We start from the raw sequence: 23,569 nt of genomic DNA on the forward strand, positions 1-23,569 counted from the left end.
TTATGTAAGGGCGTTTCTAGGCCTATCATAAGGTCGCTTTGAAGTGTATTAGATTTTGCATGAATGCTTGAAAACAATTTTTGGCCCATAGTGGGGCAAAAGTTCGAATCAGCGGGGCAAAAGTTCGACCCATGTACCGTTAAGTCACCAGTCACCGTGCGGGCTCCATTCACCGTGCACATATACAAATTCCTACAGAATATTCATACAATTTTCACAAATTATTCTTTTGTCAGCAAAATAAGATAAAACTGATAAAATGAAGTAGTTTTTGTCACGAAGCATTTTGAAAAACCTAGTTTATGTAGTCAAAATCATGTGAATTCTGTTTGATAATGAGACTTTTCAACACTCTTAGTAGAAACGCCAAAAATTACCATTTTCCATTTTAACGTTAGAGTATGAAATTTTTCAAAATTTCCACAAGTTTACACTGTGGATACTACTAGTTAGATGTATTTCATCGTATGAGCAATGAAATTTTATGCAATTTATAATTTTTTATTGTGTTTCAGTTAAAACCCAAATGCACGGTAAATGGACCCTTTTCAATATGTATGGTTCCCATTACCGTGCATTACTGTAAAAAGCTTGAAATTATTCGGTAATATAAGATTTATTGTTATGTCGTAATTAAAAAACTTCATATTGAGTGTTTGAGTGAATATGAAATGGTTTGGACAATACAGTCAAACCTCCTATAACGATTTTAATGAAAAATTATTTATTTAGTAAATTTTTAAATTTTTTATGGTTTTTATTATAAATGAAGATTTTAATACTCTTAAAAATGAGTGCGCACACTACTAGCAACATAGTTGCTCCATTACCAACGTTTCTTCAAGATACAAAATTAAATCATGACGAAAACTGTATGCACGGTGAATGGTGCACTAGTGTGCACGGTAAATGGTGACATAGCACGGTACGAGGCGACCTTAACATTCCATTTTCAAACATATTTTTAGAGTATTTTTTGTTATCCAACACTAGTTTTATATTTTTTCCTGAATTATTATATGATTGTACGCTACGTAGTGGTATTTTAGTACGCATCAAATTATTTGGCAAAGTTATACAATTTATTGAAGTGCAATTTTTTCTTAAATGCACGGTGAATGGTAGCTTAACGGTATAACATCACGGAAAAAAATTCAAATTGCCTAAAATCCACATATTATCTTCAAATTTAGTTAAATTTGTCTGATCGTGTGAAAACTGTCATCAAAATTTTACATTTCCACTTAGTTTTGCGAAAAACTGCTATTTTTGAGTATATTACAATTAACCCGGTTTTGGGCAATTCTTTTATGAAATTTTAGTGTGTATTTTTCGGCAAACTTAAGTTTACGGCTGGTGTAAAGTATGCCTGTCATAAAATGATCGATATTTTGTGTTTTAGCTAGCGAACTTTTGCCCCACACTAGATCGAACTTTTGCCCCACCGGTGAGGCAAAAGTTCGAATAAGACAATAAATTTTGAAACTGTTATAACTAAAAATGGGTAAATATTTGGACACAAGTTTGTTCAGCAAAATTATAGCCAATATTTTGAAGGTTCACTGTATGGTATTTGTTTTGTTTTAACTGCTATTGTTTTCCTGGAAACTTTGATTATACCACTAAGGTCGAACTTTTGCCCCACCTTACCCCACCTAAGGTTTATGAAAAATACTCGTCTGTCAAAGAAATCAAAAAGGTTTCTCTTGACAAGTTACGAGTTGTTTTTGGTTCTCATGATGACGCCAACTCCCTTTTGGAATCTCAGCTTTTTGCGGGATCTTATCGTGTATACGCACCATGTGATTTCAGTGAAATCAGTGGTGTTATATACGATGAATCTTTAGAATGTAATGACATTATTAATCATGGCATTGGAATATTTAAAAATAAGGCTATTCTGGCTGTTAGCGTTTTAGATTGCCACAGATTATCTAAGCTTTTTTTAAATGACAAAGAAGCTCAATATGTTCACTCCGAATGCATTAAGATTACTTTTGCTGGATCAGTAATTCCGGACTTTGTGGAGGTTGATAGAGTTATTTTTCGAGTTAGGTTTTATTATCCTAAATTGATGCACTGTGAACGATGTCTTCTTTTCGGACACACTGTACAATTTTGCTCAAATAAACATGAATGTTTGAAATGTGCACAATCCCATTTATCATCTGATTGTAAAAAACATTCAGAATGTTGTGTTTATTGTAATCAGAAACATATTGCCTTGAAGGATTGTCCTGTATACATTAGTAATCAATCAAAACATAATCAAAAACATAAAAATATAAATCAATTCTCATATTCAGAGATTTTGAAGAATTCTAAAGACATTTCAACTCCTAATGTTTATGAGTCTTTACCAGATGATGAACCGGATAATTCATTGAATTCAGATAATTTTGTTTACAAGCCACCTCCTAAAAGAAAAAGAATTCTCAAATCATCTAGTCAACCTCTAGAAAGTAATAATTCTAAAGTAAAATCATTTGACAAAAATTTTCCTTGTTTGATTCCTTCTACTTCTAGTACTATCCCAGAATTTCAACGTGTTGAGTCTGATTGCAGAAGCATTATTCCTAAAGTAGATAGATTAAAAGCTCTGATTGCAAATAACAACATTGATGTTTTTTGTTTAAATGAAACATGGTTGACTGAATCGAAAGTTTTATGTTTTCCTTCATTCAACATTATTCGGAAAGATAGGGATATTACATTTGGAGGGGTACTAATTGGTATTAGAAGTGGCATCGAGTATAAGTATTTGAATTTATCATTAAACATACAACTTGAATATATTATAATTTCCATTAAACAAAATGATTCTAATTTTTGTATTATTTGTTTATATGCTCCTCCAGAAGCCATGCGCGCGGGCGGCTGAGTTTTGAGTTTTGTGTCACGTCTACCTCGTCCGCTTTCTTTTTTCTTTTCATTTTTTTTTCAAATCCGCTGGTGAAAATTAGATTCGGCGGTGCTACGCCACGTGCAAATGTTTTGTGGAAACATGTTTTTCGAAGTGATAGATGTGTTTTTTTATCGGAGATTATACCTGAAGATGTTGTGTGAAGTTTTGTTTTTTACTTTTATTCGATTTGCTTGAGTTTTGCTCGAGAGTGCTATGTAACGGCACCATCAATAGGGCACTTGCAGCCTTTGTTTAGTGTGCCCAACGGATCCCTTTGATTTTGCTGGGAAACGTTTCGTAGCGTGTTTCCCGTTTCAAACCGTTACTTAGCAAAATCAAAGGGAGCCGTTGGGCACACTTTTGTTTGCTGCAAGCGCCCTATCGAATTCTGTTCGCTTGACTTGTTTTTTTTTATCTCCCGTGCGTATTGATTCAAAAATTGGTTCGTGGATGCTCGATTCGGGATGGATTAAGAACTGCAGTGCGTGCATTTTGATGGGCAGTGCTAAAATACGGCTCACACTATTGTTTATTATTAGAGGAGCAACAGATTGCGCGGATATTCGAAAAAGGAATTTGGTGAGTTTGTTCTAATCAGCAGCGCATGATCGCAATCCGTAAATAATTCATTTGTCTGCCACCGTCTACCAAACGTATCCCATGGCACTACCCTTTCCATCAACATTCCACAACATCCCGTAACACCTATGAGAGGTCGTAGAGTTCTCTGCATCTTTCTTAAGTAGGTGTTCAATCAATCATCCTTTCCCATTCCCCAGCTTTCGCAAGGACGTGGACAGGACAGCTCTCGACTATTGGAGGATGCGTCAATCTTGTCTAAGAGTTAGAGGTTAACCCCAAATTTCTGACTTTGGTAACGGACGGGAAGGAGGCAACCCTCATACAATGGTCTAGGACTGTACCACCTACGAATTTGTGCGAAATGCTCAATGCTAATGCTAATGCTAATTTGTTTATATGCTCCTCCAAATTCGTCTTTCTCAATATCTGAAGTGAAAATGATTATTGATAATGTTCCTTTTCCCTTTTTTATATTGGGTGATTTTAATGCCCACAATTATTCTTGGGGAAATGATAAAGTTGATGGTCGTGGTTTGTTAATTATGGATCTTATTGATGAATGCAATTTAAATATTCTTAATGATGGTTCATTTACAAGAATTGCAGTGCCTCCATTACAAAATTCATGTATAGATTTATCTTTATGTTCTAGTAATTTAGCTTTCATATCATCTTGGAAAACAATAAATGATCCAAATGGAAGCGATCATCTTCCTATCTTGATTCAAGTTGCTAGTTCAACATGTAGTACAAATGTAGATAATTCCCATATTCATGATTATTCAAAAAATGTTGACTGGATGAAATTTTCTGATTTGATGTCCACTTCATTGATACATTTAGAGGACCTTTGTTCACCAATTGAAAATTATAATCAATTCATTAAAATTTAAGTAAAGTGTTTACAAAAGTCACAGAAAAAACAGTCAGTTTCTAAAATTCAAAAAAATAGGCGTTCTACATTTTGGTGTGATGAAGATTGTTCTATTGCTTTGAAAACCAAATCGAATGCTTTTAAAAAATTTCGTCACTCTTGCACTAGAGAAAATTATTTGTTATACTGTAGAGAAGAAGCTATGTTTACTCGTATAACTAAATTTAAGAAAAGGAATTATTGGAAACATTTCATTGAAAATCTTGATAGGGAAACTTCATTATCAATCTTGTGGACTGTTGCAAAAAATTTAAGAAATTATGATAATTCTACTATAAATACATTGGAATATTCAGATAGTTGGATTAATCAATTTGCATCTAAAATTTGTCCTGATTTTGTTCCTTATAATATAAATTTTAAAAACAAACAGGCCATCAATTTTTTTTCCTAAACTTTGTTCTCCATTTTCAATAGATGAGTTTAATTTAGCTTTATCTATTACTAACAATACTGCTCCGGGTATTGATAATGTTAAATTTATTGTTCTTAAAAGTTTGCCATATGAAGGAAAAGTTTATTTACTTTCCATATATAATTGTTTTCTTTCACAAAATATACTTCCATTAGAATGGCGTGCAATCAAAGTAGTTAGTATATTAAAGCCTGGTAAAGATCCCTCTCTGGCTGATAGTCGTAGACCAATTAGTTTATTGTCTTGTCTTCGAAAACTTATGGAAAGAATGATTTTAAATCGCCTTGAGTTATGGGCAGTATGTAATTTTTGCACTAGTCTTTGAAAATACATTCATTTTGCATGGATTCCATCGATCATGATTTCAAATTTATATTTATGTTCCCAAATTTCACGCTACAAAAATGATAATATTAATCATATAAAAATATTAACAAGAGTGCATAAAACTAATAGTTTTTGAATTATGAATTTAGTGGCTTAGGTGTCTGGTACCGCTCCATCCCATTACCCTGAACGCCTCTACCCCGAAAGTCATTACCTCGAATGGGTCATTACCCAGAACGCCACTACCCCGAATAAGTCATTACCCCGAATAGTATGAGATACAGTACAGTATCTTGTTTTGCGGGTAAAAATGCGTCTCTCTGATGAAAACAGGTAATTAATGTCGCGTCAAATTCGTCGGTAAAATGTTCATCATATATTTTCCCTTCTTTCATATGTCAGCTATTCTCTCGAAATATCTTGTTGGCAATTATCTTCTTCTCATTCTTTCTGAGACAGTGCCTGTTTATCAGCTCAGTGGGCATTTTCACAGTTCAAGGATTCATTCACAAATTGCATAACGCTAAAAATTACCATTTTTGACACCTACTCAACCCCTCGTACCATTTTTTGTATGAAAATTCTACATATTATTTATGGGCTGTAACATTTTAAGGACAACCACCCACAATATTTGTATACCTTCAGCGTTACGAAATTTGTGAATGGGCTTTAAATGCATTAAGCCTTTTATTGACTGAGAGCTTTCCTAGTCAATTTACCATTCTTGTACATGTGCTTCTATGCCCAGAGACCGGAGGAATTCGAACCCATAACCCCCAATAGGGTTTTGCTGAACAGCTGCGTGATTACCGGTATTGTGACTTCTTGGCGGTGTTCATATTTCAATTTTGTTTTTAAACAAATATTTTCCTTTATTATGAATATAGGTTGTGCCATAGCATCACGTTGTAACAGTGATCATTCACGCCATAGCTGCAAACATCTTACCAGAAATTTGCCCTTCTTTCTTAAATTGGCCGTTCTTTAAAGTTTTCGTTGGATAAGCTAGTCACTAATGTTTCCATATAAAACAGCTTTTTTAAAAGGAATATATCCTGAAGGCATTCACTAAAGTGAATCCTGCTATAATTCTAATCAGAAATGTGCTTTTTCGCCCTTTTTCTAACATGTACAAGTGTATTAACGTTTTCTTGCTATAGGGAAACGGTTGTCTATCAGGTTGCTCTTTAAGCGGGTTCCATAGAACAATACTTGCAGTGCAGCGACTATCTCAGGGTTATCTTCCATTACCATCGTTTACGAAACAAGATATTTAAGAAGGTCTTAATGCTAGTAGCCCAACCCCTACAAAAATGAGTAGAAGAAGTGGGTACCGACGTCTAATAAGAGACTTTTAATAGGCTGTTCTTCAGAGCATTGCAATGTGGCTGTGTGAATCTCCTCCAAAATTAGAGGACAATTCCAAACAAAACTTAGTATGTAAAAATTATTTGCTGAAAAGCTAACTGTTTTTTTATTTAATATTTGAAAAACACATTGTTGAGTCAAACTCGTGAAATACTCATAAGGAATCGTACAATTATCTCCCCACTCTATAATTAGAATAAGTCTCAAAATGTTATGCATTCGGGGTGATGGCGTTCGGGGTAGTGGCATTCGGGGTAGTGGCGTTCGGGGTAGCGTCATAGAGTCGTCTGGTACTGTGGGATCTTCCCCTATTTTGTTAAGGTACAGGGGGAAGTGTATCAGTGGGGTAAGTGGATCATTCGTCAATATTAAGCATAATAAAAAAAAAATACTTCGCCACCCTTGGAGATGGCTCAGTAATGTACAATTTTGTTTGCCGACATGACTCCAAACTATTCGATTATGTAATTATGTAACCAGAACACATGATAATACAATGAACAATGATTGATTGTTTGCTAATAAATATTATTCAATTGATTCACGGATCACAAATCATGTCTCACAACAGAAAGCTGTTTGTTCCCTTCCATTCAGCAATAGTAACAATTTCCCATTAATCCCATGCCAAACTGGAATGCTTTGCAATGCCTACCTACAACCTATTTGCAATGTGTATCCCACTTGTGACATTTCGAACGATTGTATGACTGTGCATAAATTCATGCTCTCATGAGCTCGGAAGCACAATGGCAGGGTTGGTAGCGGCTAGATAGCAGAATGACACCTAGGGACTTTGATGACTAAAAGTGGTTTCAAATCTACAAGGATTAAAATATTTGCCAATAAACAAAAATTAAATTGAAATGTAGTTGTTTACTTTATTTACACAATAAAAAACAAACCATTCTGAACTTTCAAATTAAATTGAAGCATATAACTTGAACGAGTTTCCGACGAACTATTCGATTAATGTTTAGTTGTAAATACTTAAGGTCTCTGGTAAGGTTTCGTGAGAGTTTTGATCAGATTAGGTAGGTTGAAGATATTCATGAAAATTTACAGCCGAAAATTGCTGCAGAGAAACTCTATCAGCTATTTATTCAGCAGGTCTGTTAGATCTCTTGCTGTTTGCCAAATTTATTAAATGTCTCAAACAGAGCCTTTCATCCAATTAGTGAATTTTAGTGAGATCGAAAATAGTAACTGAAAAGTGAATCGCTACCAACCCTGTCATGTGTTTGATGTTGTCTCACTCCCATGTCTGCTCACTTACCTCTATCGGCTTCGGACTGCAGCGGGCCCACGTTGCCGAAGAATCGTTTGTCCAGAATCTGTAACAGCTGGAGCGCAGTCGAGTGGACTTCCACGCGTGGACATCCCGTCATCAGCAGCGTAACGTTGATAACCGATGTGTAGTGGTCACACGGGTACTCCCTGTATGGACACGAGAATAAATAGTAAAATTAATAAAGTGCACAGATAAGCCAATGGATGCAAATAATAATTTATATGGATTTATTCGAGACAAGGAGTTCTCAGAGCTTTTCAAATCAATTATTTATCAAAAATAAATTACTAGCTCTCAAGATCTAAATTAATGATGGTTGATTTTGTTGTTAATAATTGCAAGGAAATCCTCATGTTTCTCAAAATTTGCTGGGATATTTCAGATGATACTTTGGATCATTGTCGTTCCCAACGACTATCAACGGGCTATCATTGCTGATATTAACAATTTCATCTCTTAATTTCAATTAAATTCAAGATCGAAAGGGGACTGAGGGGAATTTTTGTCATTTAAAAACGCAAACACCAACCAGGCAAACTATTGGAATCTATATGCTATGAGTTGGAGAAATTTCACTCTTGTTAGTTGAAATAGATTCTAGAAGCAAAGTTATACGTACATATGCAATAGAACCCAAAATCTACTTTGGTCAGCACTGTTGACTCAACACTCCAGTTTCACATCTCATCAGTATTACGAGCAAGTTTGATGGAAATGAAATTTCATACCTCTTGTTGTGTAAAGCTTCACATTTGAGGTTGAGGACAGAAAAAGCTTTTCACTGGAAGCTGAAGAGCTGAATTACTCATAGCTCATGACTTTCGATTAGAAATAGAAGAGAATTGATGCCAAAAATAATACGAAAAAATCGATAATTGCCAATTAATTGATTATGTATTTGATTACGAAACAGATGTAGCACTATTTGAATCCCCTTAGCTCAGTAGTTAAAATCGAAGCCAAGATGCAGCGGCAAGATGAAGGCGTTAAGTATGTGAGAGAATGTTACAGTTGAAACTAACAAGAAAATTGTCCCTCCCGCAGTATCCATGTTTAATTGAATATTAACAAAATTTCGTTTTTACCAATATTGTTGTACTATAAAAACAGGAATAAGGCCCAAATCACGTATGGGTATCATAATTTTCCAGGCATCCCCATGCCACTGATGCTTATCCCAACTGTCTATCAATCCATCTAAACTGTCTATCAACTAACAACCGCTGATCCTACCCTATCGAATATACTTCACACGCCATCCATACCTGCTGGGCAGCAATTCATAACCATCTCATGAGTCGAGTAACAAACTCTTCATGTTCATCATTAAATTTCCATATGTTTACTGGTGAATACGATAAAGCCTACATTGTACGAAGTAATTAAAAAGTTTATTATCGCCAGATTCAGGGAATACTGCCTATACCATGCGGCTCTTGTTCTTTTTCGGAAAAGAAACGTGTAAAACAGTACGTGACTGTTGCCGTTGGCGAGGAGGCCTAACAATTTTAGAGAAAGGATCGCATTTCTGTCGCTCATAAGAATTAACGTTCAACGCTTCGTCATCGTAATCATCGTCATCATCGAAACTTCATAAGCAGTTTTTCTGCCCAAAACTCAAAATTATACGATGAAAATGTGTTCACTGTGTTTCGGTTGGAGAATAGAATACAGTGAACATATTTTACTGTAAATTTTCTTGATTTTGAACGAAAAAAACTGCTTTTGAAAATTCCAAAATCAATGACGGATTCTGGGGTCCCATCCCGAAGAAAGCTCGCGTAATTTTCGAAGAAAAGACAAACACGAACCTTCCATGAATTAAAGCTATTGCCACCTTGACGAATGCTTGTAGCAGCGTTCATCTGCTCCTTCTCTTTCTCCTTCTTTCTCTCTAGAGCACCTTCACAAAAAATTATTAACTGTTTTTTAACACTTCTATTACGCTCTTGACGTTTTCCCGCTCTGTGCTCTTGCACTCTGCGCAGTCTGCCAGTGGTTTACTCTTGCATGTTGCGCAGACTGTCTTTTCATCTTCCTTCGCTTCTCTGTCTCCTTCCGTCGTTCATCCTCTTCATCACTTCTTGTTTCCAACCTACGACGCCGGGGGAAGTCTGGAGGAGTACCGGTTTGGCAAACGTCCGCACTGATGGTGCCTCGACTACCGGCGGCTATCACATCGTTTTCTTTCTTTGTCAGGCTGACTCGAGTGCCGAGGTTGGTCAAACGATTTCGGTTGGGGGTTGACTTCCGGTTAATTAGCGCTTCGATGACCCGATGCCAGGCACTGTTCTCTGCCTCTCGGTTCTCTGTTCTTCACGCCAGTTTATCAGCTAGATAGACGTTATCTCCACCATCATATTGCTCGCCAGATTCCAAAGGTTAGGATCGCTCATCATTTTGATTACCACTCTGTCTGCATTGAAGTCCTGTCCAAAAGCAGCCGACACCGCGCTTCGTTCCATGTTGAACCTCGGGCAATCGAAGACATGTTCCGGCGTTTCTTCTCTCTCTTTACACACGGGATAAAACGTCGACAGCGCGTAGCCGAACCGATGCAAGTACTGTTTGGAGCAACCGAAACCTAACAGGAATTGTGTCAGGTGGAAGTTCACTTCGTCATGCTCCCGGTTTACCCAGGTCAACACGTTCGGGATGAGTCTGTGAGTCCACCTACCTTTCTCAGAGGCATCCCATTCTTGCTGCCGATGATATTGTTCTGTATGCGCTTGCAACCCTCATGGCCATGAGCCGGAACGTGCTGTTCAACTTGTCCCGATTACGCTTGGTTTGCAGTGCTGCACCCTAGGGTGGAACTCCGTATCTCAGTATCGACGATGATACGCTAGCCAGAAGACGCCTCCTATTGGTTCTTGGACCATGAGCGTTCGACATGATCCTTGTAAGTGCGTTGGTCATCTTTGCCGTCTTTTCACATGCATAGTCGACGAGGCTGTCGTCTATAATCACGCCCAGCTGTCTGAGCGACCGCTGTGATGCTATGACATGTTCTCCGATGGTAATCTCAGCGTGTTGAATCGCTTTGCGATTGCTGACTAGTAGCATCTCAGTTTTGTAGTGGACTATCTTCAGCATGACTCCATTCATCCAAAATCTCGATCGTGTCCAATGCCTCCGTGGCTTCCACTTCCTCCAGTGTTTTGCCTCCGCAGAATCCGACAAAGATAGGCAGGAACCCGCATTCTATGCAACGCTGTGGCGATGGCCTCCCAACTGGCGCTACTGAACGCGTTCTTGAACATCTACCGTAACTACGGCACAGAAACGATTTCCTCTTCGTTTTTGCTTCAATGCCATCTCGGCCCTCTCCAGGACCGTCCGAATTGCCTCTACCGTCGACTTTCCCTTCCGGAATCCGAACTGCCTATTCGATAGTCCGTTCTCTTTCACCGTTCATTTGGCCACCTTGTTTAGGATGATCCTATCCAAGAGTTTGCCCATTGTAGCCAGCAACCATATATACCTATATGATGATGGATCACCGGGTGGTTTTCCTGGCTTCGGTAGCAGCACTAGTTTCTGAATCTTCCATAAATCTGAGAAGTGACCTTTGTCCAGGCATTTCTGCATCACCTTCCAGAACATATCCAGGTACGCTAGGATCGCCGCTTTAAGTGCCACATTCGGTATTCCGTCCGGTCCGGGGGCCTTTTTCGCCTTCAATGCTTTCGCCGCTGCTACAAGCTCCTCATTGAAGACCTGACGATCTTCAGCGTTTGCTTCTTCCTCGTCGACATACGGTATGGGTGGCCACGGCGTCATATCATGCGTTGGACAGAGACCTTCGACTATAACCCTCAGCTTTTCAGCACACGTTTCCACCGGCATTGATGGACCCTTGACTTTCGCCATGAACACTCGATAAGCGTCCCCCCACATTGAGCCAGAACGCAAAATTATGAAGAAAACAATATTTTAACTATGAAGATGATTTTTTAGAACAAAAGTGTCTTCGGCAAAATTGTTACATATGATGAGGACTACATTTTGACATTAAGTGACATTAGGGTGGTCCAATAAAATACGGATATATTTTTGCCAACTTTGATGCTTTTCAAGTTAACGCTTTAAAGTGTTCTAGGAAGTTGTTCTTTGTTTATTTTGAACAACTTTGCCGAAGACGCCAACCTTGTAAGTTTACTGTAGCACTTGCTATAACGTTTTCAATAATGCAGGGTAGGGTGGTCCATGAAAAATTGATATTTTGCCCATAACTTTTTTTATTTCAAATTCTATCAAAATTACGTCTTCATTGCATCCCCGTTATTCCCCCTTTTTGAGATATTGACGTTTGAAAAATATTTTTTTGTTTTGAATAATAATGGTCATTTCTCATGAACGAATGAATAGAATCACCTAATTTTTTCACCAAAATGCGCATTCCAACTACTTCTAAAACTTTGTAGAAGACGTAATTTTGATAGAATTTGAAATAAAAAAGTGATGGGCTAAATATCAATTTTTCATGGACTACCCTACCCTGGATCATTGAAAACGTCATATCAAGGGCAAAAGTAGACTTACATGGTTGGCGTCTTCGGCAAAGTTGTTCAAAATTAAACATAGAGCAACTTCCTAGAACACTTCAGAGCGCAAACTTGAAAAGCATAAAAGTTGGCAAGAATATTTCCGTATTTTATTGGACCACCCTAATGTCACTTAATGTCAAAATGTAGTCCTCCTCATATGTAACAATTTCGCCGAAGACACTTTTGTTCTAAAAATCATCTTCATAGTTAAAATATTTTTTTCCTCCTCATTTTGCTCTCTGGTCCAATGTGCAGGGGTTGGCGTCCGTTGCTCGGCACAGTTCCTTGTAGCACTCAGACTCGCTCAGCGTTATCTCGCGTTTGAAAGCAGCTCTGGCTGCTTGGAATAAGACCTTTCGCTCCTTTTTTGCCTTCTACGTTACTTGGTAACACCTCCTGGCTTTAAGGCAAGCAGCGCGGTGGCCGTTAAGTGCCTCGTTTCACCACCTCGTTGCCATTCGCTGTTGTCAGCCCTACCGCATCCAAGTTCAGGGCATCGCTGTCGATGGGAAGTGCCTCAACGAAAGTCTTCGTCTTCCACTGTCAGTCGCCAATTGTGTTCCCCTGCACTGTCGCAGTGTTCCACTAGCCAATCCTGTAAGGAATCGTCTGGTGATCGCTATGGATGTACTCTTCGCTTACCCTACAGTTCATGTTTCCCGCCAGTAGTGATGGGCTACTAAATGTTAGGTCGATGATCGACTCTCGTCCGTCTTTACGAAATTTGCTAACGGTGCCTTCGTACGTCTAGCATTGCTAGAGCCTACAGTAGGGTGGAACCTCTAGCATTGGTTATACCCTGCTACCCCACTCCACTGCCCATGCATTGAAGTCATCTCAAATCAACACTGGTTTTCGACCAACTAGCACGTCGGTCAACTCCTTCAACATCCCACTAAATTCTTTTAGCGTCCCCCTAAGAAGCGCGTAGCAGCTGCAAAAGTAGGTTCCGTTGAGTTATCCGCCAACTAATTGGCGTTATTGAGTGGTACTCGATACGGTTCAGCTAGCTATTATCGCAACGTCACACTTAGTTTCTGTTATCGACTGCCACAACAGTTGCTGTACGGTGTCGCAGTGCATCAGATTGATCTGCGTTACCTCCGTTACTGACGGGCTGCGATCGCCTTTCTTTCGGTACGCACGGCAATTAAAGCTGCCCGTCGAATGGGTGTTTCCTTCCTCCGGTGAGCAGAGCGAGCACCTTGGTAGATTCTTCTAGTCTTTCCCAAAGTGACCTCTTTCTTCACATGTCCTACACAGTTCGGTTCTGTCCAGACCTTAACAGCTCTCCGCCGGGTATCCGAAGTCCTTGAAGCATCGCATCGGTGGCTTATCTGCTCGTGTGACGAGTCTCAGTGAGCATAAAGACCAGCCTATTCTCATCTTTCCTTTCTCCACCAGTTTGTTCGTCGTGTCAACTGGTAGCCGAATCGTCGCTGACAGTGTGCCGTTGTACGACTTCCCCAAACGGATTGCCATGACCTCCACTCCAAGGCTGCATTCCTTATGCAGCTCCTCACTCACCTCGTCCGGATATCTGCACTCAACAAATGCTTCCTAAGTAAGTGCCCTTACGTTCGCCAAAGATTTCGCGACTAACTCCTGATAGGCCGAGCACTTGATCGTTGGGTCGCTCTTCAGCTCAAACAGCATCTCCCCTTTCTGGGTGCGTGGAGTTCTAACCGAGGTCTCCGAGGTCCTTCAGGTTTGGATCGTCCTTAACATTTCGAAGGATATCCGCGTACAAAGTTTGGTCGTTTTCCTTAACAAGTATTGGATCCCCTTTCGACCACTCACGCTGCGGGTGTCTCTACGCTTTCTTCTTCTCGTTCTTTTTCTTCTCCACCTTCTCTTTCTGTTTATTTTCTTTATCGTTGACGACGGTTAGCCATCCGTCATCGCTTCCGTCCTTTTCCGGCACTCCTTTTCCTTGCTCATTGCGCTGATTTTTTGGGGCTTCCTCTCCTCCTGGTGAGTCTCTGTCTCGCTTCTTCGTAGGTTTGTCACTTCGTACCTTCGGGGTCCTAAGCTTGTCGTATATCGTGTGGCCGGTACGATGATACTCTATGCCCAGAATTATCAAGAAAATTTGCATTACCATAAGATCCTTGACCGATGCTCAGATAGCCTTAACGGTAAACGCGCAGCTATTCAGCAAAACCAAGCTAAGGGTCGTGGGTTTGAGTTCGGCCAAGGATCTTTTCGGGTTATTTTTAGGTATTTTAGAATAGTATTGTATTTTTCCATATAAGAGAAACGAAGAGTTTTGTATGGAGACAGCAAGCATGTTGAAAAAGTCGATTTATTCTAAATTTTATCGTAAAATTCCAACCAAATTTTATCGGATATTAAAGTTTATGTCCTATTTTGCATGCTTGCTGGATTAGATCACAAAAAAGTTTGATAAATCATAGGGGAACATGGTCCAATACGCACTGATGGGGTAAAATGGCTCACCTCATTAAATCATTCCTACAACGTTACAATTTGTATTCTTTACCAAACGATGGTAAAATATGTTTACCCAAGAGTTGTCGCTACAACCCTTGGGCATTACTCATAGATTTTTCCTTGAATTCCCGGTGAAATTAATCATTTTTCACTTTTTTGCCTAAATGTTAAGGTTTCCCGATTATTTTATTAAAGAATAAGTGTTTCCATACCACAGAGCAAACTCATGGAGAAACATGGTTGCTTACTCCTAGTTCTCCATACTAAATGGCATTCTACCCCACCCATTCGATCATTTTGAACCACCCCCATTTTTCAACCAACTTTTCTATACGATTTAAGACCGTAAAAAACTCAAATTTGGAAAATGTTTTCAAAGTGGTAGCTAGCAAATATTGTAAAGTTACTGTTAAGACTTCGAATAGTGTGAAAATGTAGATCTCATTAAGAGAAAACGACACAAATTCTTAAAGTGGCATTTTGGACCATTTTGCCCTACCTTGAATGTCACCAATAAAACCAGTGTCTAATACAACTTTGGCGACCTGTAGCTAAACATTGTGACGTGCAGAGACATTTCTAAAAACGCCATCAGATTCAGCGACCCGAAATCTAACAGAGAATCATAAATTAATCCTTGAGACACGCAAAAAGGTCATTTTTGTTACGCTGTGTAATTGTGGAAATGCTTATATAAACACCAAGTTGAGACGCAGGCTCTGTTCCAGCTGGGACGTAACGCATCAGAAAGAAGAAGAAGAATGTTCAATTCCAATGAAAATACCTCTGACACTGAGAGTAACGCTTCTAAAATTACCCCTTGTATTCGATACCCTCGAGAGCAAAAGGGGACGTGTGTCACCGACATCATCATTCTTTTGATTTATCGTGAAAACACATTTCTATTTGCCAGATTATAGATGCAAGAGGTCGTACACATGCGGTAGTGCTTCGCATAAACGATGACACACGTGCCCCCAAAAGATGCGACATATTTCGGATTTCCCCCCTCTGTTGCTCACGGATCGATTTCGGAGAAACTTGACACGAGGCGACAAAATAGGCCTACACTACCCGCCTGAAGTATGGGATCGGTTAGAAGTACATAGCAAAAATCTATAAAAAAAATAATAAAAGCGCTGCAACGGCATCTATGTTCACTTGTTATTTCCATTTTTTTTTTCTAAGATGTTGCAATATTCGGCAAACCGTTTCCAACCTTTAGGTGGGTAGTGTATTTTCAAGATAATCCAGTGGTAAGCACATCCAAATAGAATTATTCCAGCGAATCATCAGATGAAGAAAATAAAACACGTCAAAAGAATGACACTGACTGGTAAGGTGATGAACCAAATAAGGGCTATGAATGGAGGAGAGGTACAAATCCTAAGGAGAATATAAAACGAAACCACACATCAAATTTTCAAGAACGAAATGTTATCGATTGGTCAACCTCCGGAGGTTAACAATCGATCACATTTTTAAACACAAAGCTTCGTTTACTTACTTAGATTTGTAGCCTTGAAGATTTAAAGCGTGACTTTGATTCATCTTCACCTTAATGTACTTTCAGGGTAGTGGTATTTGGGCTAATTCGATAGAATCATCTTAGTGATTCAGCTACATACATTCTTATAGAGGTCTCAAAATTCAAAATCCAGATTTGTGCAACCTAAGCTACAACGGATTTAGTAACGCAGTTCAAATTGAACACACATCGTTACCCTTCATGATTAGAGAAACTCATGCGAGCACCATTTCTTATCTAATGAAAATTGCTTACGACTTTTTACTGCCTGTCGGAGAGAGACAAAAAGAGAAGGTACGACACACGCAGATATAATTTTATTACATCCCTAAAGGGTACAAAGAGAAATTCCACTGGTACCGTTCGCATTATTTGTGCTCATAAAATAGATAATGGGAGCTGAATGGGAGCGAATCGTAAATCGAAGGACGCCACGCCACGAGCTTCTTCATGGTTCATAAAATATTCAATCCCCAATCCAGTGGCAGGTGAAGCGCATAGATAAGTGATCCATTTGCAAAGCGAATAACACCGGTGAAAAGAGGTATTATATATTCCAAATATACATACGAGTCGATCGCTCCAGGTAGGGAGTCATATTTCAACTTCAAACGTCAACAGAGTATGAAGTAATTGGTTTATAACTGAAAATGAGGCAAACATCGTTGCTTCATTATGAAGCAGAGTTTTAAACTATCCGTACAAAACAGTACGTGATTAGCAACCAAACATATTTTTTCTCTCAGAAGTTTTAGATTCCATACTCCAGAAATGTTGAAAAGAAAGAAAGTTTGAACAAATATTAAACTTGTTTTAGTTGAAAGTAGTATTCTCCAAAATTTTCCTAATTTTACCAAAAAATCATCTTTGTTTGACCATAACTTCATGAAAACTAAATCGGTTCTAAATCTTTCTAGATACTTTTGTAGCTAATTTAGCTATTATCAAACTGTAACTTGGGTAACTTGCAACAGGGGTGAAACTTGCAACACTTCGACATGTAACCGAATTGACGTTTCGTCTAGCATTGAGTTAAGTTAATATGATATGTTCGCCGTTTCTTGGTATTAGGTATAAAACGTAATATTTTGGCGAGTGTTTAGATTTTTTTCTTTGCTTGAGGTTTACTGGAGGTGGAAATTATATTAAACTCTGGATTGTATGAAAATAATGTTCCTCATACCACACAAACGGTAGAAATATGTCATTTGAGGCATTTGCTATCAGTTACAGTACTTAGTAATATACAAATTGTCAGTATAAAAGTTTGGATAATTTTATACTTAAACAATATAAAAATTCAAAACCGTTTTTGACTCCCCTTGTAGGATAACTAGCAAAAGCAATTTTAATCTCAATTAGATATTTCTTACCGCTTTTTTTCCAAAAGCGCAATTATTTCTGAACAGCTCCGAACACGTTCACGAATCACTTTAGCTTCGTTTACTCGCGAGTACGAGCAAACGTAATCGCCACTTTCCATCTCCGTGTGTCCAACTATTCGAATATATTGAAGCTATAACTTAAAGACCAAAAGAAAAGAAAGTCTCCAACAGATGAAATCTACTCAAATTGAAATAAAAAATATGCCAAACTAAATCTTTTTCCTAAAATAAAGAGCTACGAGTTTCTATGTTTTTAAATCTCGTGGCAAATAACATTTATGAAGGTTTCAAAGCAGTTTGAAGCTGAGATGTGATATTTAGAATCCTAGGTACTGTAAAACGGAGTCCATTCTAGTAAGAAGATCGAAATATTTTGCGTAAATTTTTCAACTTCCTGAAACAATGATTTCCATGATTAGTGTTTTCAATCCATCAAAATTAACGAATTACTACGAAGAGTGAAGAATTCCTTTAGAAAATTGTATACCTCTAGGCGTATTCCGCGATTCAAGGTGTTTTCTAAATTCAAAATAATTCAACTCGCAATGATCGCATTGACAGACTCCCAATGTTCTGGTCCCGGGGCTCCCACATTTCACAGTGATTTATTTCATCGATTTTGCGATCAAAACAGAATAACTTCAAGACTATTGGTTCTAGATGTTTGGTATCTTTGATGAAGTTTCTTGATATTGAAAGGCGCTTTTTTTGGTATTTTGAGTTAGACAATCAATCCACCTAATAGCGAGACAATTTTTTTGACGTTGGATAACGTTTTACGGCAACATACTGGGGTACAATTTCGAAAAACGAAAAATCGCTCGCGTCACGAAAAGTGGTTAGATTTTGACTGTTAATAACTTACTAACACCCGGATAGATTTTCAAGATTCTTGCACCAATCGATTGGAAATCTTTCTACGAATCTACTCCAACAATGAAAACTATTGATTCTCATGACTAAACTATTGAAAAATTGAAAAATATCGAAGCATGTCTTATTTTTCATAGAAAAGCACATTTTTCTTGTGTATTCCTGACAAAGACATCATTGCGCGATATCTTAGCCACTTTCGTCATTCAAAGGGAAACGCCCCTTTCGGTATTCTTCTTACTTCTCTCCATTATCTCGTGTTCAGTCGAAGCCAATCAAATTCCACTTCACGCGCACGCGCACGACCACATTTTAATCAAATCGTCTTCGGTAATCTTTTGGTGTGTTTCTGTCTAAGAATGGAATGAAAACCCAGTTCGATCGATTGTGACTACCACCAACCGTCCTTTTCAGGACGACAATTTCATTTTGAAAGAGAGTTAAGAGAATTTTACACCGTGAAGAGCAACATTACTGGTGAATGGATGTGATGGATTCGGCTCCATCCCATTACCCCGAACGCCATTACCCCGAACGCCACTACCCCGAACGCCACTACTCCGAATGGGTCACTACCCCGAAAGCCATTACCCCGAATGGGTCATTACCCCGAACGCCACTACCCCGAATGAGCCATTACCCCGAATAGTATGAGATTGCGGGCAAAAATGCGTCTCTAATAAAAACAGGTAATTAATGGAGCGTAAAATTCGTTAGTAAAATGATCATCATATATTTTCCCTTCTTTTATATGTCAGCTTTTTTTCAGAATGTCTTGTTGGCAACTATATTCTTCTTATTCTTTCTGAGACAATGCCTGAGTGTTTATCAGCTCAGTGGGCACTTTCGCAGTTCAAGGGTTTATTCACAAATTTAGGGGTCTATTTTATAAATCGAGCAATTTCGTGTGACTCGTCTGCAATCACTGTCGATCGAAGCAAACATGCTTATTTCCGATGTTACACGTCGACTTCCATAGTTATCAAATCACATAGAGCGACTATCGTCAAAAAACTCGATTGACAGAGTCGTGTCGAGTGAATTTTTTTGGTCGACAGTGACTCCAGTCGAGTCATTGTAATCGACTCGACTTACAAAATAGACCCCTTAATAACGCGCAAAACTTCGAACCCATTATCCTCGAGATGGTCTTTCTTCTTGGTGGTGTTCATATTTAAAATTTTGTTTTTAAACTAATATTTTCCTTTCTTATGAATATAGGTTTTGTCATAGCTGTGAACGTTACACCAGTAATTTGCCCTTCTTTCTTAAATAGGCGGTTCTATCAAGTTTTCATTGGATAACTAGTCATCAATATTTGCATATAGAACAGCTTTTTTTAAAGGAATATATCCTTAAGGCATTCACTTAAGTGAATCCTGCTATAATTCTAATACGAAATTTTCCATTTTTTTATCTTCTTGTATGAAAACAGGTCTCTTATGGAATTGTCACCATTTTTATGCCATCATCATTTCATCATTGTCTTGAATCAAACACATTATTTTTTGGGAGATATATAACCCTCTCCCCCCCCCCCTTTTTGTCACGTTTTTTGTATGAGTCCTCCGAAAATTTTGTAAGGCTTGTCACGCTTGGCCTGTTCCCCTCCCCCGCTTGGAGCGTGGCATAATGTGTGCATGAGCCCATAGCTGCAAACAATTCACCAGAAATTTGCCTTTCTTATATAGGCTGTTCTTCCAAGTTTTCGTTGGATAAGCTAGTCACTAATATTTCCATATAGAACGGCTTTTTTTTTCAAATGAATACATCTTGAAGGCATTCACTAAAGTGAATCCTGCTATAATTCTAATCAGAAATTTTCCCTTTCTTTCATGTTCTTGTTTTAAAACAAACATCTCTTATGGATTTGCTCACCACGTTTCCACCATCATTATTTCTTCATTGTCTTGAATAAACAATTTTTTTTTGTGGTTATCTCATCGAAATTCAAATTAATGATCCCACAAACCAACGAAAGTTTTTACTATAGCGGCAATCAGAGGCCGCCGTTTTTCTAACATGTACAAGTATATTAACGTTTGTTTGCTATAGCGGAACGGTTGTCTATCAGGTTGGTCTTTAAGAACAACAATTGTAGCGACGATATCAGGGTGATCTTCCATTACCATCGTATACAAAGCAAAATCTTTAAGAAAATCTCAATGCTTGTAGCACGATAACTAATAAAACGAGTAAAGGAAGTGGGTACCGACGTCCAATAAGAGACTTTACTACATTCTAATTTTGTGAATATTATAGCTATCCGTTTCATACTAAATCCACCCTTCTTTCGGAATAGGCTGTTCTTCAGAGCATTACAATGTGGCTGTGTGAATCTCACCAAAATTAGAGGACAAATCCAAACAAAACTTAGTGTGTAAAAATTATTTGCTGAAAAAATAGCTGCTTTTTTATTTTCTAATATTTGAAAAATACATTGTTGAGCCAAACTATTTAAATACTCATAAGGAATCGTACAACTATCTCCCCACTCTCTAACTAGAATAAGTCTCAAAATGTTATGCATTCGGGGTAATGGCTTTCGGGGTGTGTCCCATTCGGGGTAGTGGCGTTCGGGGTAATGACCCATTCGGGGTAATGGCTTTCGGGGTAATGGCGTTCGGGGTAGTGGCATTCGGGGTATTGGCGTTCGGGGTAGTGTCATAGAGTCGATGGATTCATATTTCGGTCAGTCATTTGCATGCAATCTTTCATTAGCGTCAACATTAGTGCTTTTCGAGAATCACAGGGCCAAGAAATCAATTTCCCATCGCGCTCATGCAGGGCAATCTTCGACATTGTGTGTATGAGAGATAAATTGGGGACGGCACTAGAATGAGGATCCCGGTTTGCCTCGCATTTAGCGATAATTGAATAATGCCGTTGTCGTCGTCGTCGCTAACCACATGCATGACAAAGCGATCAGTATAAACTTGTCGATTTGAAAGCTAAAACTTATCAGCAACAGCTTCGTTGATGATTTGATTTGGTAAGAAATTGTCGATCGAAACCAAATAATCGCACAGAGAAGACTGCAAAAAAGCTACCGCCGCCCGACGGGAACCTATGCAAAACTTTGTTTGCCATTTCACTCCGTTGGAAAGCTAATCATCCGAAATTTCAATTGGCAATTAAATAAATAAATTAATTAATAATACTAGGTGAAATATCTCTAGCCGTAACTCTTTTACGTGGAATGCATTGTTGTGGCTCTGAAAAGGGCCGTTTTGCTTGTGTCCCAATTCAATTTAAACTCGTTCGTCACGGATACGACGAGCCAGCTAGAAGGCTTTCGGCATGATGGTCACACACTTGGCGTGGATCGCGCACATGTTGGTAGCCTCAAAGATAGGCCTAGGACCATGACGGCCAAGCTCTGTAATCGCAGATCGGTCTTGAAGTCCTGAGCGATTTCACAAATGTGTACTAAAAAGTTATTTGTGTTATATTTGCTTAGGGTAGGTGTACCAATTATGGATGCAATATGTCAACAGTAGTGATAAAAATCAAGTTTTCACCGCGTTTCTAAAACGTAAGCATGACTTGTTGGTGTCAATTACTAGTTTAAAACCTTGCGAATCTGTTGATTTAAACAGTTTTAGTAGTGAATTGACTTTGAGCTGCTAGAAATTGATTTTAAAAAGCGTTGCCTTTGTACCAATTATGGCAATAGCGTTCCTAGCATTCGACATAAAAGTGTACCAATTATGGACTATCGAATATTTGCACGAAATGAATTCAAACGCCATCCAGAGCGAATGATAATGCAACGCTAATATGTAATGAAGTGATTGCTCATAAAACTTTCAAAAAATTTTGTGTTAAATAGATTTTAAATCAATTTATTGCAATGGGTTGAATGGGAGAAAATTAATTATCGAAAAGGAGTCGAAATGTAGTGTAAATGCAAATTATGATACAAAACAGCATTAATGATCTCACATTACCTTTCCAGTGCCTAATTTCTACGAAAAAAAGAGGGAAAATTCAAAAATCGAGTGTCGCTGAAAACCCTTCTATACCATGAAATTAGCATCTTCCGCTTGCGAACGTTTTCGAACGTGTGATTGAAAAATCTTAGTAATTGGGTACAAAACACGCAGATAATGCCTTACCAAACCGTCCCGTCGTGGAAGTAACCCGTGAAATAGCTTTACTTTTTTATTTCACTGATCAAAAAATGTAAACAAACCGCCTCCAGAGTACTGCCATAATTGGGCTCTCATACACTCTTTGTACCATTTATCGACATACAGTGGCTCAATTTCATTTTCGTACGGGGCACTGTTTTCATATCAAGTTGGTATAAAACTATTAAATGGTGCATGGACTTCGACATACTTTATCAATAATGAAGGTTATAGGTGTCATCTATTGTTTGGCAATGACAAACTGTATTCATTTGCTTAAATCTTAGGAATAATGAAAAGTATTGAGATTGTGTCTATAATTGACCCAATTCCATATTCGTACACCTAACAAAAAAGAAATATACAGCATTCAAAACTAATTTTTAATGGACTAGATGACTACTTAAGCACTTCGTTGTGTTGTTCAGATGCAATAGAATACATTTGGAAAATTTATAAACCGATATATTTGAAACTTAAGTAAATTTAAGAAAAATACCAGTTTTCCCATGTTTTTTGCTTAAATATTCGGTAAATCGAACAATAAATTGCATTTTTTTCAACATCACTTCCTTAAGAATGATAACTGCGAATATTGCACAAGTTTCAAAAAATTAAAATCAGTTTTAGAGTAGCTAAGAGTGGATATCGACAACTTATATTTTTGAATCTTAGGTAATATAATATTTATAACAAATCCAAAACCAAAAATTTTAGTCAATTTCTTTATGTTTGGCTCCTAAATGTATATACATAATCCATAGTTAATGTTCCTATCAAAACATTGCGTAATTATCATTTTTAATTTACATTTCACTACC

At 38.0% G+C, this 23,569-nt stretch overlaps 1 protein-coding gene across 5 annotated transcripts in view; it reads right to left on the reverse strand.

Annotated features, from left to right (window-relative positions):
* LOC5564260 (protein furry) overlaps window positions 1-23,569 on the reverse strand; it is a 384,478-nt gene that overhangs the window by 249,523 nt on the left and 111,386 nt on the right. For all 5 annotated transcript variants that reach the window (XM_021842641.1, XM_021842640.1, XM_021842638.1 and 2 more), the window contains one exon: window positions 7,811-7,971. In XM_021842641.1, the coding sequence (XP_021698333.1) occupies window positions 7,811-7,971 (161 nt within the window). The remainder of the gene's footprint in view (window positions 1-7,810; window positions 7,972-23,569) is intronic.

The sequence above is a fragment of the Aedes aegypti genome, chromosome 2 (genome assembly GCF_002204515.2).
Source record: "Aedes aegypti strain LVP_AGWG chromosome 2, AaegL5.0 Primary Assembly, whole genome shotgun sequence".
NCBI classification, from domain to species: Eukaryota; Metazoa; Arthropoda; class Insecta; order Diptera; family Culicidae; genus Aedes; species Aedes aegypti.